Genomic DNA, 20556 nt, shown 5'->3' with positions numbered 1-20556 from the left:
ATGGCAGTGCCTGTTAGCGGGCATCCACTCACCTGCTGCCGCCACGTCCCTCACCTTGTTGTGTCACTGCTGCATCACCAGCCTTCCCATTAAAGTGAATGGGACTGTCGGTGAGTCAACAGAAGGTCAGAGGAGGAGCCGCCGTGGGACAGAGATGACAGTTACTCTTTAAAAATTATGATTTAAATCGAGCCTTTTTACTAGTGATTTAAATCATGAATTAAATCGTGATTTAAATCAACTTGATTTAAATCAGCGGCATTTGTGCAGGTAGCGCTACATGTGTTTTACTTTCTGTATATCAATGCCAATAACGTTATTTCATTTTTTTTTTTTTTTTTTAGATATTCCGTCGAGCTGATAAGAATGGTGAGTAGGAATAATATATTTTTTACCTTCTTCTGTAAGATCCTTGAATATTTACCCCTTAAAAAAAATCCTACAATGAATCTCGTTTGAAAAGCCACCTTTGGCATTGTACGGTGAAATGTATAACATAAATTTATCATAATACAGATGTTAACGTGAGACTGGTTCAGGGACTGGGATAGGTGTCTTGAGGGTAGAAAAAGACATCCAGTAATTGAACTAGACTGAAGGCAAACAGTTGAATAAACAGATACTGTAAGTAATATATTGTATATATGAGCCGTTTTACCTACCAAAAGAATTAAGATTTGCACAACCCCATCACTGAGCACAGCCAGGCTGATGGTATCACTCGCTGTGATGCAGTTATATGGAAAGAAGACAATGGTGTCCTCTCTCCACATCCAGGGCAGTGGGAGACTGACAAGGTCATCCCTCTGCTCACTCTGAAATGTCAGTTGTAGGTTGACTGGTCTTTCAACATAATTTTATCCCTGTCTACTCATCTTAATCTTTCATAGAATTTACAAATACTTTGGTACCTTCAAATCGGTTCTAAAATGTAAAAGTTTACACTCATCGTGGCCCCGCAGCATTAACAAAAATGCATTTTTTTTTGTCTAAAATAATCTTTACAAGATTGTAATGATAAACGTAACATAATTGTTTCCTCTGCACTTTCTGGTCACAAGAGAACCTGGACTTTCAGAAGTATCTTAGGAGGTTTGGTGTGAGCAGGTCTACCTACCTTTGATCTGTCCATACTCTAATAAATTGAGATGATTCTTAAAGGCACCTTGTGATCAAAAGGTGCTAAGGAACCAAATATTTGATATCTACCTTCAAAATGTAAGACGTATTTAAACAAACTGTATAATTTTCAGCCATGGAACTGTGCATTGTTAATCTGTAGACTTTAGGTCAGGATTTCTCAACCAGGACTTCATGGAACCCTGGGGTTCCTCCAGAGGTTTCTAAGGGTTCCTTGAGCAATCATCAATTTCTGCCTCTCAGGTAAGTTCCTACTGACACCACTGATGTTTTCTAGCTATCTGTAAGGAGAATTCTTCCCACTGATGTATCATGAGTTGTAGACAGTTTAGCAGGGGTTCCCTTAAACCAGAAAGTTCTCGTGTTGAAAAGGTTGAGAAAGGCTGCTTTAAAAAGGAGGTCTGCCCCCCCACGAAAAAATTAAAAGTGAGCAACTACAAATACTGCAGCAGCTGACTTTTACTATATGGATACTTACTTGATCAGGGAGCCCACAATGTTGGCACCCCAGCCAATCTTCAGATTGGCTGTTGGGTGCAGCTGCTGCCATTGCCTGTAAGGGAACCCAGAAGTGAAGCCTTTCAGCTTCACAGCCGATTCCCTACTGCGCTTGTGCGAAGCGCGCTGCGCTTTTTAATTGACCCAGCAGCTGAGGAAGGGGGGGGCAGAGCTTTGCCGCAGCGCCATCTCCATAAGTGGGGAACCGCCCTGAAACAGGTCCCCTTTCCCCCCTTCCCCTGAAATGTGCCAAATGTGGCACCAGGGGATGGTGGAGACAAAAAACCAGAAGTTCCACTTTCGGGTTGAACTAACAAACATGGTATACTCACCTGATCTGTGCAGTGGATTTGGACAGATCAGCTCCAAACCTCCTATTATTAGGTCCCCCACCAGCGCTCCTGGCTCCTCCCTCCTGCCAAGGGGGGAACCTGTCCAGAATCGCTCCCGAGCCACTGCTCTCTCTCTCCATTCAGACACAGAGCGTGGATCGGCTCTCTCCTCATGGCTCAAGGGCTGTGATTGACAGTAGAGGGAGCCAATGGTTTCTGCTGCTGTCTCCGTCAATGAGGAGGCATAGACCCTGGAGAGCTACTGCTCTTTTCTATGTCGTGTCTGTGCCAGACACAGCATAGCTAGCAGGAGTGCTGGAGCTGCATGTTCTGGCTCCCTGTATCCACCCTCTTACCCCACTCAAGTGAGAGGGAGGAGAAAGGCTCACACTGCTTTTTATGGGGTTTACAGCCAGGCATCTGGAGGGGGTCTGCAGTAGTTTTCTATATTGAAAAGCTTTGCGATCCCTTTGTTAATCAGGTGCAGAATCGGCAATCATTTTTTGTTTCATTCTGAAATAGAAACTGGTGTGAGTGGTGAAGATAGACCTGAAACAAGTCTCTCTGCTTTGGCCAGTTCCCTGCACCATTATAATGACACAGGAAGCTTTGTTATTACCTCCCAATAAGCTCAATTCACAAAGATTTAACGTGAAACTAATCTCCAAAAAGAAAAAAGGCAGGCAGTTTACATTCTGGCACAGTGCTTGTCTGCGCATCCTGCACTGGCCAATCAAGATGGCCGAAGAAGTCGAGTAGATGCTGGCGTTGGTCCATTGAAGCAGAGGTAAGACCCTTTTCACACTGGAGAGTTTTGCAGGTGCTATAGCGTTAAAAATAGCGCCTGTAAAACGCCTAAGGGCTTTCGCACTGGAGCGGTGCGCTGGCAGGGCATCACAAAAAGTCCTGCCAGCAGCTTCTTTGGAGTGGTGAAGGAGTGGGGAACTCACCGCTCCTTCACCGCTGCTCCCCATTGAAATCAATAGGACATCGCTGCGATACAGCCGGGCGGATTTAACCCCTTTTCGGCCGCTAGCGGGGGGGGTTAAAATCGCCGCGCTAGTGGCCGAATAGCGCGGCTAAAATTACGGTAAAGCGTCTCTTCACCGCTGACGCCAGTGGCGGCTCTGTGTGAAAGGGGTCTAAGCATTTTTAACTTCCATTTTAGAAAGAAACTAAAGTAAAAAAAATACAAAATTTCGAACAGGCAGGATCTTTATTGCATGTCTCTTCTGCAATAAATACATTTGCCTTCCTGTTGACAATCTCCCGTAGAATGTACATTGGGCTGTGCATGCACAGCTCAGTTTACATTTTGGCGTACTGCTTGTGTTTTGGGGTGGCTGAACTGACGCCACCCTGCACCAGCCAATCAAGACAGTCAAACGCCGGCACCTGGCATACTGGCGCCAGCGAGGCACTGCGCGGGTATCAGACTGTTAGAACTAAGATAAGTATTTTTAACTTTAGTTTCGCTTTAACACAAGGTCAAGTATCTTTTGTTTGTTTCTGTGGCTGTCATTTTCAAATCTTGGACTCCACTGAAAATAACTGCCACTTTTTTTTTTTAATACAATTTTCTTATCTTGATGTGTTGGCTTTGTGAATCGAGCCCATTGCATAATGCCAACTGTCAGATCATCTGTGGACCTGTGATTACAAAATGAAAATCCTATTAAGCCACAACAGCTTTGCCCTTTTTAAAGGGAGCGATTTTCCTACTTTCTTACTGTGAGAGTAGTTAGTGAGTTGCTCTGATTGCAGAGAACCCCGACAGGTTAATTGTGTTTTGAACCCAGCTGCGCTTTGCAGTCTTCTATAATTTTGCATTATGGGTCTTACATTAATGGAGGCCACTAATAATAGAGTTGGCTTAAACCCAGAAACTCCAGGGGTTTATATACCCCATACTGAGCATTCTGTATACCCCCGAATGATACATTCTTAACCCTCATGCTTGGCCCTTTCTCCTTATGGATTTTTCTCTTGGCTCCTGATTAGAAATAATTGTATTTTCTTAAAACGCTATTGATTGCTTCCTCTGAGAAGATCCTTGAGAAAATAAAAAGCTTCACCTGCGGTGACAGTCTATAGCATTCATTTTCTATTACTTGCCAGGTTTTATTAAAGTTTATTTAATGTATTTTGTATTAAGAGCTTTGTGTGGAGTGCATGTGGAGAATGCATTTCAATAATACAGTGATTAGTCTGAATATGACAAAGCTTATTTAAAGCAGGCGGAACTTGTGCTGTAACTAATAGTAGCCAGTCAGTTACTGACTTCAATTAACGGCACAGTGGGATGTCCCGGGCACAGTTCATTATTACACTATGTTATTAAAAAGACTTCTTTTATGCCTCTATTTTATGTGTTGCTGTCTATTATATTAAGGGAAAATTGCATTTTTTTTAACACGTTCGCTTTTTTAATATTTCCAAGGACAACAAGCAACTTTGAAAATATTTTAACTCTGCATTTTCTTCCTCTGTACTTAGAAAGCTGCCATCACAAAGCTGATACCAGTAAATAATGGGATTTATTTACCTCCAGCCTGTCTGCACAATTCAGTGTACAGAGCAGCTCCTTGTTTGCTTCAGTGCCAGGAGCCATATATTATAGTTATATGCCCTTCAACAATCGGGGCAGCTGCTGGATGGATTGTTTTATACAGTAACCATCATTATGGAGTCATAGATGGCCTTTTAATGACTTGTACCTATGATGACCTTTTAATGACTTGTACCTATGCCTTATTCGTTGTGTGTTAAGGATGGCTCCCAGGGACAATAAGTAAAGCTTTTGATTTATACATTCGAGAGGGACTGGATAAGATGAATCGGTGCCAGTTGGGATCACACTCCTTTGTATACCTTATTCATTCAACTGTACGTATATGTGCATTGTGATCACCTGTCAACACTGGTTATATTAGAGTCTTGTTGGATGTAATGATCAAGAATATAGCTTACCTCTGTGGTCCAGTGTAAGCCTCTGATTTTTGTGGTCCAATGCGGACCTCTGATTTCTGTGGTCCAGTGCGGACCTCTGGTTTCTGTGGTCCAGTGCGGACCTCTGGTTTCTGTGGTCCAGTGCGGCGGACCTCTGGTTTCTGTGGTCCAGTGTAAGCCTCTGATTTTTGTGGTCCAATGCGGACCTCTGATTTCTGTGGTCCAGTGCGGACCTCTGGTTTCTGTGGTCCAGTGCGGACCTCTGGTTTCTGTGGTCCAGTGCGGACCTCTGGTTTCTGTGGTCCAGTGCCAACCTCTGGTTTCTGTAGTCCAGTGCCGACCTCTGATTTCTGTGGTCCAGTGCCGACCTCTGATATCTGTGGTCCAGTGCCGACCTCTGATTTCTGTGGTCCAGTGCCGACCTCTGATTTCTGTGGTCCAGTGCTGACCTCTGATTTCTGTGGTCCAGTGCCGACCTCTGATTTCTGTGGTCCAGTGCCGACCTCTGATTTCTGTGGTCCAGTGCCGACCTCTGATTTCTGTGGTCCAGTGCCGACCTCTGATTTCTGCGGTCCAGTGCTGACCTCTGATTTCTGCGGTCCAGTGCCGACTTCTGATTTCTGCGGTCCAGTGCCGACCTCTGATTTCTGTGATCCAGTGCCGACCTCTGATTTCTGTGGTCCAGTGCTGACCTCTGATTTCTGTGGTCCAGTGCCGACCTCTGATTTCTGTGGTCCAGTGCCGACCTCTGATTTTTGTGGTCCTGTGCGGACTTCTGATTTCTGTGGTCCAGTGTGAGCCTCTGATTTCTGTGGTCCAGTGTGACCCTCTGATTTCTGTGGTCCAGTGTGAGCCTCTGATTTCTGTGGTCCAGTGTGAGCCTCTGAATTCTGTGGTCCAGTGTGGGCCTCTGATTTATGTTTCCCCAGTGCGGACGTATGATTTTAAACCTCCTGCAGCTCTCCCATCCAACTATTTGGGTTATATCTGACTGTGTATACTGCCTGCTGTGATGGAGTTGTTTTTATGATTATATGTATAGGCCAGCAAAAAGCGAGATATTTTCATACTTATATTCCACGTTCTCCTGATGAAATGAAGGAGATGTCATGAAATGCGTAGAATAATTCCAGCCGCAAATAGTCAAGATCATGAAAAAAACGTTGAACCATTTATGATATATATGAGGACAGGAAACAAAAAGGCTATCCAAATTAAATATCATGCATAAGACCATCATTTATGTTAAGGATTTGTGTTTTTAATCCTAATAAATTAATTTCCAAATAAATTGTATATTTTTGGGAGGCGGCTGGTTAAAATGGAAATACACTGTATCTGAGCACCACAAACCAAAAGCGCTAGTTAATATATTTTTTTATATTTTAAAGCAAAGATCACCCATCCACCCATGTCTCTGTGCTTTACTTAGCTAAGAAATCACTTTAAAAAAGACCCCCCTAGCATTTCTGGTCATTAATGGAAGTAACTAAAGACATGTAAAAAACTGTTTAAAACAAGTAAATACAATATATTTTCCTATCTATTTATTAATTCTGACAGCATAAGTAAAGTAAAAAAAGGTCAATGTTGGTTCAACATTTCTTCGTCATTTTGGAATTCTCTATTCTAACTTTGTCTGTAGACTCTCAACAATCAATAATGCAATGATTCCAAAATACTCAATGGTATCTACTCAGACTCTTAACCAAAGACCCTCCAATTGACATTCCACACCCCTCTTAATTTGAATTGCACTTATTAATCTAAAAAATGAGGCCTGCTCTCTTCCCTCTACTTGCTACCTACTAGTCTCACCATACATTTAATGTAAGCCATTAGACCCAGCACTGTTAGATCTCTCCTAGCTTTTACTAACATATTGTATATTGTCTTTCTTGATTTGACTTGTTGGGCAAATGTTGCAGCCATTGTTACAATTATAAAAAAAAAAATAGTCAATGTTGATTTAAGAGAGTGAGGTTCCGTTTTAAAGTAGGATTTCTGGCAAAACCTGACTACTCCTAAAAATTCTCCCCCACCTCCCTGCCCCTAACATCTATCATGACCTATTATGATTATGAGATGCTTGAGTAAGGGGAGACTGCCCCCAAAACTCCCATGGTTTCCCATGGCAACCCGCCACGCTCTTCCAGGAAGTGCTCTGTGCTCTGAACTATCCGCTATCTATCATTGACACTTCCTTTCCCCAGCATATCAGCACTAGCAGCAGACCCACAGACAGGAGTGAGGCATTCCACCTACAGCATGAGATCTGGCCAGGCCATCTTGGATTCTTTTTTATATTTTTAAAGGCACGCTGGTTTATTGAGCATGTGAGTGCATCACTTAATCTTTTACATATTATTTTAAGAAAGTGGTTAATTGTGCTATGGTTTGTACACATACCCTTGTCATAACTTAAGTAATTGCTGCAGACACATTAGCACTTTAAGGAGGACGTTTACATTCAGTGGAACACCTGAGTACGTCATTGGTACTAATTAGTCTTCCAATTATGACTAACCTATGTAACAAAGATCTGTATACTTACCTATTTGCAGGCTGCTCGGTTCTGGCCACATGATCCAAGGCACTGCAGGGGAGAGAAGGGAGAGCCAACAATGGATGGGCCATAGGAGACTATGGGTAACATCCTAGGCAATGCTAGCTGTTGTCAAACAGTCTCTCCTCTCCCCTGCAGTCGGCACTAGCTGACACAGGGGAGATCACATAACTGGACTGAAGCGGCCTAAAAATAGGTAAGTATAAAGATCTAATACAGGTTAGCCAGAATAGGTGTTAATTAAAAGCAGAATCTGCTCCCTTTTCTCAGTTGCAGAGTGGTGCAGGCTTTGTGCTTGTGCCACTATTTGGTACCCCCCCCCCCCCCCCCCCATGGTATTTAGGGCTCTGCTCATTTCATCAGAAAGTCAAATAAGGAACTGAAAATTACATTATAATAGCAATGTCTACACTTTAAAGGACACGTATCCAATTATATCAGGTATTGACATCAATAGCCAGCTTTCTTTCAGACTAACGTTCTTCACATTTCTTGTTTCTAGAACCGCAGGAATTCAATCTAAAGCCTAGTTTACCTCTTTGAAAATTCATCCTGATAAATTGACAGTTAAACATGGTAGGGAAACAAATTAGACTAACGAATATTTACCTGGAGAGCTGAATATTGGCCATAACACTGCAAGAGATTGAACAACAACATGAATAATAGACAAAGCAGTAATAAATAATCTGCTGTACAAATACACCAGGTTTACACATTTTGTTATATGTTTTAATAAGCTTCTAGTAACTTGTTTTGAATGGTGGTTTAGTATAGGATATTTGCAAATATGCTTGTACAAATTAACCACTTAAGGACTGAGCCTCTTTTTTTGGATGTGTTGTTAAAAACATTTTTTTTTTTTGCTAGAAAATTACTTATAACATTATACTTATTTTTTTTAATACCCTAGAGAATAAAATAGCAGTCATTGCAATACTTTCTGTCACACCGTATTTGCACAGCGTCTTACAACGCACTTTTTTGGGGAAAAAATACACGTTTTTAATTAAAAAATAATTTTTTTTTTATATTGTGAAAGATAATGTTACGGTGAGTAAATTGATACCCAACATGTCACCCGCTAGTGGAAAGTCGACAAACTTTTACTCTTAAATATATCCATAGGCACCGTTTAAAAAATTCTACAGCTTGCATGTTTTGAGTTCTTATTTATTTTACCATTTTTTATTTTATTTATTTATTTTTTATTTATTTTATACACTGTTAAAAAAAAAAAAAAAAAAATGTGTCACTTTTTTATTCCTATTACAAGGAATGTAAACATCTCTTGTAATAGAAAAAAAGCACGACAGGACCTCTTAAATATGAGATCTGGGGTCAAAAAGACCTCACATCTCATATTTACACTAAAATGCAATAAAAAAAAAAAGCTAAGCAGTGAAGAGCACTGGAGCACAGCAGGAGGGGGGCCTCTCCTGCCACCGATAAAAGTGATCTTACGGCGAATCCGCCACAGAGACTACTTTTATCTTGTAGCAGACCGCCGGCCGAACAGGATACTGGGGTTATGGGAGTATTTTTTTTCACCCGGTGATCTTGTCAGTAACACACTTGCTTTCCTAGGGTGACAACACTCACTTGCTGCACTTTGTCTTTGGAGAAGCAGCATTTGTCACCCTGAGGCAGGAAGTGTTTTAAGACCACAGAACATCTCCACCTCTTTTCCAAAACATAGGGTAGCAAGTGTGCTCTAGTCCAGTGGTCATCAACCCTGTCCTCAGGGCCCACTAACAGGCCAGGTTTGCAAGATAACTGAAATCTATCACAGGTGATATAATTTGCTGCTCAGTGATTGCAGTATTCTAGACTGCATCTCCCCAAGGTAATACATAAAACCTGGCCTGTTAGTGAGCGCTGAGAACAGGGTTGATGACCACTCCTCTAGTTCACAGAGAGCACTGGGAACAGCGTTAACTGATAAGAGTGCAGCAGAGGCAGAGCGTACAGAAAGTTATTCGCTCTCAATATTTCTCAGCAGGATCAATGGTTATTTTTTTTATTTTGTTTGCACTTATGGAACAGATATAACAAAATTGTATATTCACAGGCCAAACAAGAGCAAAAAAAGCAAAGAGGGTGTTCCAGCATCACTAGGAAGTGCTTTCCAGGACCACCAGATTACCAACAAAATGGAGTGTTGTGTACTTGTGCACTACAGCATTCTCTAGATCAGTGTTTCTCAACTCCAGTCCTCAAGGCGCACCAACAGGTCATGTTTTCAGGATTTCCCTTCAGATGAAATGGCTGTGGTAATTACTAAGGCAGTGAAAACTGATCAAATCACCTGTGCAAAATAGTGGAAATCCTGAAAACATGACCTGTTGGTGCACCTTGAGGACTGGGGTTGAGAAACACTGCTCTAGATCATTGGTCTCCAAACTGGGCCCAGTTCACCCTTGCTTGACTTTATCTAGCCCTTGGGGAACTATTTCTCCCTCTGACACAGATCACTATTCCTCCAAGTGACATCTACAATGAGGCAGAATTTCTGCCACTGGCACCAAGAATTGGACACTATTCCTTCCCCAATACTGTTGAATCCAATTTAGGGGTCTCCAAACAAGACAGATGATGAGATAGTGAGTCCAGATCTTAAAGCGGGAGTCCACCGGGACTCTGCGTTTTTTTTTTTTTTTTTTAAAAGCCAGCAGCTACAAATACTGCAGCTGCTGACTTTTAAAATAGTGACACTTACCTGTCCAGCGCGCCCGCGATGTCGGCACCCGAAGCCGATCTCTAGGTCGCCTGTCGGGTCCTGCCGCCGCCATCTTGGGTATGGGAATCAGGAAATTGAGCCTTTCGGCTTCATTTCCCGGTTCCCTACTGCGCATGCGCGAATCGCGCTGCGCAATAAGGACGCTCCCCGCTGCCTCTGGGATCTGTGTGTTTCCCAGCAGGCAGCGGGGCACTTGCGGGAAGGGGCGGGCACTTGCGTAAAGGGGCGTAAGTTACGCCCCTTTCCGCAGAGAGCTATCCCGGAAGTGGGTGCAGTTACCTGGATTATCCAGGTAACTGCACCCCCCTCCCCCCTGAAAGGTGCCAATTGTGGCACCGGAGGGGGGGAGGGTTCCGATGAGCGGAAGGTCCACTTTAGGGTGGACCTCCGCTTTAAGATAAGATAAATAGGTGCTTTATTATATACACTGCAGTGAAGAGACACAAAACACACCGATATTCAGCACTAACAGGCTGAACGAAGAAAGGAGTGTCTCTGACTTAAAAACATCAAGTTTAACAATATATACTTGATGAATATGCATAAGCACTAGGCGTGTTATAGGTGTGAACATATAGTTGAGTCCAATCAGAATTCATATCTTCTTAGTAGCAAGGGAACAGTCAAATGGGTGGTTACATCATGTGACTGGCGAAAAAATAGAATTCAGCAGTATCTGGTCAGTTGAGACTGGTTTTGGTAGGAAAGCCTATTTTGAGCAGCTTTCTGGGTTCTTATCAGTAGTTGTGTCATCTCATATCCAACAGTTATTTCCTAGGAATTGAAACAAATCAAGCATATTATAAATTCTTAAAGTGACAGAGTCTCTCTCTCTCTTTTTATATATATATATATATATATAACTCAACATTATCTGACCCCTATAATTCTACTCAAAACCAACAATGGGGCACTACTCCCTCCCCTGATAGCAACAATTGGGCACTCTTTCCTCCCACTAATATCATTGATAGGGTATTGTTTACACCCTTGCCACCAGGGTGTATTCTACTTATGCAAACAGACTCTTTTTTTAGAAGACCCCTATTCTAGATGAAATCTGAACTAGGTAGGTAGGGTAGGCCATGCTCATGAATTCATATCAAACTTTTTTCCCGAATTCTTACCAAAGTTTGATTTTCACTTTTGACTGTATCGTTACCTGAGAAAATATGTGGTTCATAAAAACCAAGAAGAATCACAAAGTAAAGCAGAATTGAAACCAGCTTAGCACAAAGAGCTTTTGTGTAAGGTTATTTTTACCTTTGAATTGCTTTTGCAGATCACTAGCTGTGAAGTGTTTCAGGTGATGATCACCTTGTTCCCGTTTTGTAACTTTCAGTGTTTGAAAATACACCATTGTCAGAAATGTCAGTTGAGGAATTCTGAAGCAGACCATATGTTCAACAAAGCACTTGTGTCATTGGCTCTGACTAAAGCCCAGTAGGGTGGAAACGTGTTTGGTGGGTGCTGTTTTATGGGCTTTGTGTTTTGAATTAAAGTAACATTTGTATGCTGCTCTTCTACTATAAAGTTATGTCATTATACCTAGGGCATAGGAGGCAATATCAAACCACAAAGTATAACTTGAGGCAAAACTTTTTTTAGATTTGGATTGAGTGGAGAGGAATTAGAATACCTGCCAGGGTTTTGTCATCTTGTGCCCCCGTTGGGGAGATTCACCCAGCTTGTTTTGTTTACCATTTATAAAGGAAAGTGAAATAAAACCCCAAAATGTGGGTTGTCATCAAAACAGGCGTGGTGGGGAAATCTTCCAATATGGACACCTATTCTGGTGACAACCAGGGTTTTTCTTTTAATTCCTGTTTTGGCTATGGGACAGGAAATGAAGGGAAATCTCCCCAGTAGGACAAAGATGGAAAAAAACAACTCACAGGGGATATAACCGTATCATACGCTGGCCATACAACAGTAAATTTTAGAAGGGTTGCACCGATACCGGTTTTTTAAACGGCAAGTATGATTACCGATACTTTCGGTCAAGTACCTGCCGATACTGAGTACCAATACTGTGTGGTGCGATTTACGTCAGTACAAAAAATATTGGCACAAATCACACTGCAAAGAATCGCAGGTGATTTGAACAGGAATCCAGTGTGATTCACATCCAAATCGCATGCAATTTCTCCCACTGCTCTTGTGTTTGTGTATAGAAGGGAAAAGCACCATCTAGTGGGCAGTTTAAAAAAATGTAGAACTCACAGTGCATATCTAGCCACATGCAAAATAATCTACATAGGTGTCCCAGTCTGCCGATGATAGCAAATCAAGGCCGCTGGAGGTGCTTACAGGAAGTTCAGGGACCCTGTGGATATAGGGTAGAAGTGATGTCAGCTTGGGGGCGGGCTGCTTCTACATCTCCTCCAGCCCTGTGAGCACCTCCATCGGCCGTGATTTGCTACCATTGCTGGACCAAGACACCTATGTCGATTATTTTGCATGTGGCCAGATATGTATGTGTGCCCATTAATTTTAATCAACGCAAAATATCAGTTCCGGTACCAATACTCGCGCAAATGCTTGGTATCGGCACCGGTGCATCCCTAGATTATAGAAAAAAATGTTTGTACAAAAATTTGTATGAACATTTGTATAAAAAATTCTCATACATTTGAAGGCTTGACAGATATATTTTGAAAGTACTTCAAAATTCTATTAGCTTTAAATAGACTTTCCCAGACTAAAATCACATACAGTACAATGTTAGAAATTTGAGAAACATTTTCCATCCTGCTCCTTCAAATATCTTTGTCACTGACATCAAAAAGAAACATAATTTTGACCTCATTAATAAAGAAAAAAATTGAGCAATTGTTTATAGAATGAAAAATTTTGAAACTTTACCTTCTTGTTCTACTTTAAAGAAGAATGCTCAGGAGCAATGAAAAATATAATATTCAGCTACACAGATTATTGTTAAAATACCTGAAAGGGGTTGTAAAGGTAAACAATTTTTCATCTTAATGCATTCTATGCATTAAGGTGAAAAAACATCTCACAGTGTCACCCCCCCCCCGCCCCCCTCTCCCCCCCCCCGTTTTACTTACCTGACCCCTCGAATGTCCTGAACTTGCCTCCGACATCCTCTTCGCCGCTCAGCCTGGCCGTTGATTGGCTAGAGTAGATGGATTGAAAGCAGCGCAGCCATTGGCTTGCGCTGCTGTCAATCACATCCAATGACGCGGCGTGCCGGGGGCGGGGCTGAGTGATACAGTGAGCTGCTATAGCCGCCGGCAGTATCACGGGAGCGCGCCCGCAAGTACTTCTCACCATGCGAGGGAGCTTGCATGAACGTGAGAAGTACTTGCGGGAGGAAGCCGAGACAGCCACCGAGGGACCCAAGAAGACCAGGTTCAGGGCCACTCTGTGCCAAACGAGCTGCACAGTGGAGGTAAGTATAACATGTTTGTTATTTAAAAAAAAAAAAATTCCCTTTACAACCCCTTGAACCTTTTTCTTTTCCATTGATACCCGGAAGCTCTCTCCCTGTCGGAAGCCCGATTTGTTGGCGTTCCTATTGCGGCTGACAGTTCCTTGCAGCTCACCTGCTTATTCCCCGTCTGTTGTGACACATCCCTCCCTATGAATTATGATAATATTGGTCTTGGGCAAACATTTCCAAAACCACTGCAGTCAGGTCTCATCAATTTGTCTTTTTATGAGCAGCATGGTTGGACACGGGTTAAGGGAGAGTGGCACACCGTTGACCCCACTAGCTTTAAATCTACAACACACAAATTGGACAAAGTGCTTCATATACAGTGCCTTGCGAAAGTATTCGGCCCCCTTGAACTTTTCAACCTTTTGCCACATTTCAGGCTTCAAACATAAAGATATAAAATTTTAATTTTTTGTGCAGAATCACCAACAAGTGGGACACAATTGTGAAGTGGAATGAAATCTATTGGATAATTTAAACTTTTTTAGCAAATAAAAAACTGAAAAGGAACACACCAGGCAGGTCCGTAATACTGTTGTGGAGAAGTTTAAAGCCGGATTTGGATACAAAAAGATTTCCCGAGATTTAAACATCCCAAGGAGCACTGTGCAAGCGATCATTTTGAAATGGAAGGAGAATCAGACCACTGCAAATCTACCAAGACCTGGCCGTCCCTCTAAACTTTCAGCTCAGACAAGGAGAAGACTGATCAGAGATGCAGCCAAGAGGCCCATGATCACTCTGGATGAACTTTAGAGAACTACAGCTGAGGTGGGAGAGTCTGTCCATAGGACAAAAATCAGTCGTACACTGCACAAATCTGACCTTTATGGAAGAGTGGCAAGAAGAAAGCCATTTCTCAAAGATATCCATAAAAAGTCTCATCTAAAGTTTGCCACAAGCCACCTGGGAGACACACCAAACATGTGGAAGAAGGTGCTCTGGTCAGATGAAACCAAAATCCAACTTTTTGCCCACAAAGCAAAACGATATGTTTGGCGTAAAAGCAACACAGCTCATCAACCTCAACACACCATCCCCACTGTCAAACATGGTGGTGGCAGCATCATGGTTTGGGCCTGCTTTTCTTCAGCAGGGACAGGGAAGATGGTTAAAATTGAGGGGAAGATGGATGCAGCCAAATACAGGACCATTCTGGATGAAAACCTGTTGGAGTCTGCAAAAGACCTGAAACTGGGACGGAGATTTATCTTCCAACAAGACAATGATCCCAAACATAAAGCAAAATCTACAAAGGAATGGTTCACAAATAAACGTATCCAGGTGTTAGAATGGCCAAGTCAAAGTCCAGACCTGAATCCAATCGAGAATCTGTGGAAAGAGCTGAAAACTGCTGTTCACAAACGCTCTCCATCCAAGCTCACTGAGCTCGAGCTGTTTTGCAAGGAAGAATGGGCAAGAATTTCAGTCTCTCGATGTGCAAAACTGATGGAGACATACCCCAAGCGACTTGCAGCTGTAATCGCAGCAAAAGGTGGCTCTACAAAGTATTAACGCAAGGGGGCCGAATAATTTTGCACGCCCCACTTTTCATTTTTTTATTAGTTAAAAAAGTTTCAAAAATCCAATAGATTTCATTCCACTTCACAATTGTGTCCCACTTGTTGGTGATTCTTCACAAAAAATAAAAACTTTATATCTTTATGTTTGAAGCCTGAAATGTGGCAAAAGGTTGAAAAGTTCAAAGGGGCCGAATACTTTCGCAAGGCACTGTACTTTGTCCCACAGGGGACAGGATAAATAAAATCTGTACGTTGTGAGAGCTCTTCTTTTAGGGCACATGTTGGTTTTGTAACATTTTCTCTTTTGAATTCTGTCTGGACATCATTGTCCACTTTAAATCCAGCAGCAGGACAAGAGAGGAACGACTCCCGACTGATGGATCTTATAACCCAGAGCAGCCTGCCTCTTGATATGGTTATTAGGAACAACTGAAAACATCCAGCAATGTCATTCAACTCGCTGCTGGCATTCTGCAAAGAACAAACATTATGCAGAATAATGGCATTATGTGAATGACAAAAAGATCAACTCAAAATAATAAAAGTCTATGCCTGGGCAAAATAGAGTACAGTATATTCAGTACATCTGCCCAGTCTGCAAGTACAGACTGACAACACTGCTTGAGATTTCGCTGCCACCCAGACACTGTTGTCAGGTCAAACACAATGATAGCAACACGTTTTATTTTTTTAACAGATCAGGGCATATTTTTCTGAACATTGCATATTTTTAACGGATCAAACTTTTTTTTTTTTGCTCAAACCTATGTTTGGCAGGTAGGTTAAAGTGGTTACAAAGGCTGAAGGTTTTTTTTACCTTCATTTATTCTATGCATAAAGGTAAAAAAAACTTTTGTGTGCAGTGGCCCCCCCAATCCTGAGCTGAGCCCCCTCCAATCCAGCGTTGTTCATGATAGCCTCGCCTGTATGGGGACGCTCCCTTCTCATTGGCTGAGACAGCAATGGAAGCCCATTGGCTTCCACTGCTGTCAATCACAGCCAGTGAGCCAATGAGGAGAGAGCGGGGCCGAGACACAACTCTATGTCTTATGGATGCATAGAGCAGCAACTTGGGAGCAAACACACAGTTGTTCCCCCGCCCGGGGCAAATGGCTTTTTCTGAGGGCACTGCTCGAGGGGGAGGAGCTAGGAGTGCCGGCGGGGGACCCGAAAAGAAGAGGAACAGAGCTGCTCTGTGCAAAACCACTGCACAGAGCAGGTAAGTATGATATGTTTGTTTTAAAAAATAAAACAAAAGAAGAAGCTTTATTATCACTTTAAGTCAATGATCTGGCACCTTACTGGCAAAACAGAACTACCATTCCTGCGCTGATGAGGTCTGTTAGGTCAGAGCAGTTCTGGTTCAGGTGAGGCCTTGTGATCCTTTTATCAGACATGCAAGCTGGCCATTAAGTCTTGAAATTTGCAGCCTTTGATCAATGTTTTCCGACAGTGGAGGGGTCCCGCCATCAGAATACAATGGCACAACAAGGACGATTCCTCCATTCACCTCAATGGTGTGGACAGGGGAATCGTTTTTTTCGAAAAATAAAAAAAAATCGGAATAAAATGATTCATCTATAGCCAGCTTGAATAAAAGTTTGCATATAAAAAATGGCTTCTATTCACAGGTTCTTTCTCATTTTGAATAGGTCTTCAAAGCTCAACTCCACAAAAACATTTTTTTTAAGTTTTTTTATAACGTGGGTAAGATGCAAAACTTTTGTCTTATGTCATTATTATGGGGATTGCCATTCACTTCCTTTTTCAGTGACACCAGGACAAGAAATGAGAGGGTGAGGGTGTCAGTGGTATAGGAAACCCATAGTGCAATAATAAACTGCAAAATGTTCAAACTGATCCACACTGCTAAATAAATGGTCGTTTGTTGGCATCTCCATGCTCCATACGCTTAAACTTCCACTGGGGCAGGAAGTGGGGTTCAATGTCTGCACTGGGGACCCTGTACAAAAATAAAAAAGTTTAGGCTTGAGTTGGCCTTTTATTGTTGGTAATATTCAGATGCCATTAACTAGAAAAACAAGGGTTTGGGGACTGTATCATTAAATGGGCAGCTCCTAGATGGCCCTGAGCATTAGCAGACACTGGGAAATCACCAGAGTGGGGTTCCATAGGAAAGCAGAATGTTGTGCACAAGGTCCCCTAAATCCTGTGGCCCCAAAATTTAATTTAGTTTTATATGGGAAGCCTTACCACCACCTCTGTTTTTTGTTACAAAACTTTCCTTGTATACTATAGTTGTCATTCTTTGCTTCTGCTAAATATTACCATATTTATAAGCGTGTAACACGCCCAGGCATTCATTTTAAGAGGGAAGTTTCAGGAAAAAAAATTAAATTTTAAATAAGGAACTTTGAAGCACAGTAAGGATCAGTGCCCATCTGCAGCCTCACCATTGCCATCAATGCAACCTGATCAGTGCCCATCTGCAGCCTCACCGTTGCCATCAATGCAACCTGATCAGTGCCCATCTGCAGCATCAATGCAGCAACCTCACCATTGCCATCAATTCAGCAGTCTCACCATTGCCATCAATGCAGCAGGCTCATCATTGCCATTAATGCAGCAGCCTCACCATTGCCATCAATGCAGCCTGATCAGTGCCCATCTGCAGCCTCACCGTTGCCATCAATGCAACCTGATCAGTGCCCATCTGCAGCATCAATGCAGCAACCTCACCATTGCCATCAATGCAGCAGTCTCACCATTGCCATCAATGCAGCAGTCTCACCATTACCATCAATGCAGCAGGCTCACCATTGCCATCAATGCAGCAGCCTCACCATTGCCATTGATGCAGCAGCCTCACCATTACCATCAATGCAGCCTGATCGATGTCCATCTGCAGCCTAGAGGGGACATGGAAGGGGGCGGGACAAGTGCGGACATATTACATACAGTTAGAATCCCCTATGATAGACAGAACAGTGGTCCAATAGCGGCCCAGGAGACTTCCTATTGCAGAGGCTGCCAAGTAAACAGGAGATTCTCAATGTATGTAATCTGACGGTGCTCGTCCCCCCTCCCCTCCCTATCCCCTCTGAGGCAGCTAAAATGAAATATTGGGATATAAGAATATTGGCGTGTTATATGCCAATAAATACAGTACTTCCCTTTATAACCCTAGATAAATGTTTTGTTGTGTATGGTGCATTCTTCGGCAGACTTTTATACATCCATGGATGATTCAGCTCCTGTGTTATGTGAGGTAAATTCATGCAAACACTGACATCTTCCTAATAAATGGCTTAACTGGCACCACAATAGTCTGTCGGCTCTTCTTCTTATGGGTATCTCTATAGGCTTACATAATTACTTCACAGAGATTGTTTGGCTACAGATGTATAGACACCCACACATGACCCTGAGGATTTACTCAGAAGCACACATTCGTAACTATATATGGGTTCCTCTACAATTACAATGCCCTTGTACTGTACAGGCAGATATGTATCTGGAGATTTAGCTAGGGATCTATGTTGAATATACTGATAAAATACATATATATAAGATTTGTTTCTATCCATTCAGTCCCAGGATTTACACTGCTCTGCCACACAGCACCCTCCTGCCTTGCAGGGAAACTGATCTTGCTCTGTCACAGTTTCACTTTCACTTACAGGTCACCCATCTTTAACTGGGACAAGCAGCACACAGATGAGCCATCTCCCTGTCACTCTGATCTCTCCTCTAATCAGCATGTGCCTTTCCCTTCAGCACACGTGATTTGCTGCTTGCAGTGCTTCTCTCTCCCCTTCTATGAGCTCTGCTTTACATGGGTACAAAAGGCTGATACTGGGTCATAGTCAGATATTTACACTGCTTTCAGGGTCCCTGCTAAAAAAAAGTAGACTGTAAAAGAAGAATTTATTATACTTACCTTTTAGTGGCCCATATTTTCTGCCCCCCTCCCCCCCCCGCATGCTAAGGTTGCGCCCGTTGACTGTATACAGTGGAGGGCTAAACAGCTGCAGCAGATGGGGAGCAACAAGTTGGTGTCTTTTTAACCCACTGACAACCAGAAAGGTAAGTACATTTACTTTTCTTATACAGGCTTCCTTGTGTCTGGAAGTGACTCTATGGCATACCTACCAACATTTTGAGATCGGAATGAGGGACGCCTACTAGCAAACGTATTTAGGCATAGGGTACGCCACCTGCCACACCCTCTTAAAGAAGAATTAACCAAAAAAAAAGGTTAATTAAATCCACAAGGGCTTTTTTTTTTTACCACTACTATTCCTTTATATTGGCTTTTAAAATTTACAAATGCAGCAATTTAGAAATTGGATGAAAGGTTTAGCACTGGGAAATACTTTTTGAAAGATAAAAAGTGCATTTTATATACAACTCTATAGATCAGACTAGGGCTGGGGAAAAAATCGATTTGAATCTTGAATCGAGTTGAGAGGTCAAATCGATTCAAATTTTCAGCAAATAGATTTTTTTTTCACCAGGACCGGCGCCGATCCTGCGGGCAGGAGTTTTTAGGCGAGGCCACGGTTTCGGCCTAGTCCGCGAGGCCGGACGCCGCAGCCTCGCCTAAAAAATCCTGCCTGCAGCTCCTCAGGACCAGCGCAGTGTCCGAAAAAATAAATAAACTTGATACGAATTGTGAATCGAGTTTTTTTTTCTTTTAAATCGCAGATTTTTTATTTTTTTTTGGAGAAAATCGCCCAGCTCAAGAGCAGCCAAGAATGAGGGACAAATGAGGGGGAAAAAGGGACATTGCTCCAAATCAAGGACAGTCCCTCGAAATCAGGGACAGTTGGGAGCTATGCTATGGTGGTAGGGTCAGTTCAATGATGCATTCATGATTACAGGGCGCCCAAAAAAGCACCATCAAGGTTAAAAGGGAATGTGCAGCACATCCAGTCCTTCTGCCCCACTGCCACTCAAATCAATGGGATCAAAGGGATGAGCTTTGATCTGCAGACCATGTAAGTAAGAGGCAAATTTCATCTTTTGCACCATGTTACATGTTATACTCATATTTAGAATGTAACATGGTGCAAATGGCCCCCCACCCTTAAACCGCGCCTCCCCCTATTATAGAATCTGGTGGCTCTTCTCCCCTCACAGCCGTTGTCACTTTTGAAATCCTATACTAAGTGTATAGCCAGCTTTACTCTTGCCACCGACTGTGAAAGGCAGGTTTACTAGCCAATAGCAAGGTGCTGGAGGAGGTGTGTGTTTGTGTATGTATGTACAGTGCCATGAAAAAAGTATTCATACCCCTTGAAATTTCCCAAATGTTGTCATGTTAGCCAAAAACGTACATTTATTTTATTGGGATTTTATGTGATAGACCAACAAAAAGTGGAACA

The 20556-nt window shown here is 42.5% G+C and overlaps 1 protein-coding gene across 3 annotated transcripts in view; it reads left to right on the top strand.

Moving 5' to 3' along the window:
• Window positions 1-20556, top strand: part of NECAB2 (N-terminal EF-hand calcium binding protein 2) — a 381291-nt gene that overhangs the window by 71655 nt on the left and 289080 nt on the right. For all 3 annotated transcript variants that reach the window (XR_013262872.1, XM_077455750.1, XM_077455751.1), the window contains exon 2: window positions 345-369. Coding sequence is in view for 2 of the 3 variants with exons in the window: in XM_077455750.1 (XP_077311876.1) it covers window positions 345-369 (25 nt within the window). In the remaining variant the exon portion in view is untranslated. The remainder of the gene's footprint in view (window positions 1-344; window positions 370-20556) is intronic.

Source organism: Lithobates pipiens, unplaced genomic scaffold (genome assembly GCF_037356315.1).
Source record: "Lithobates pipiens isolate NorthernLeopardFrog02 unplaced genomic scaffold, aLitPip1_a1.2 Scaffold_10, whole genome shotgun sequence".
Taxonomy (NCBI): Eukaryota; Metazoa; Chordata; class Amphibia; order Anura; family Ranidae; genus Lithobates; species Lithobates pipiens.
This window is presented reverse-complemented; position numbering and strand designations above follow the sequence as displayed.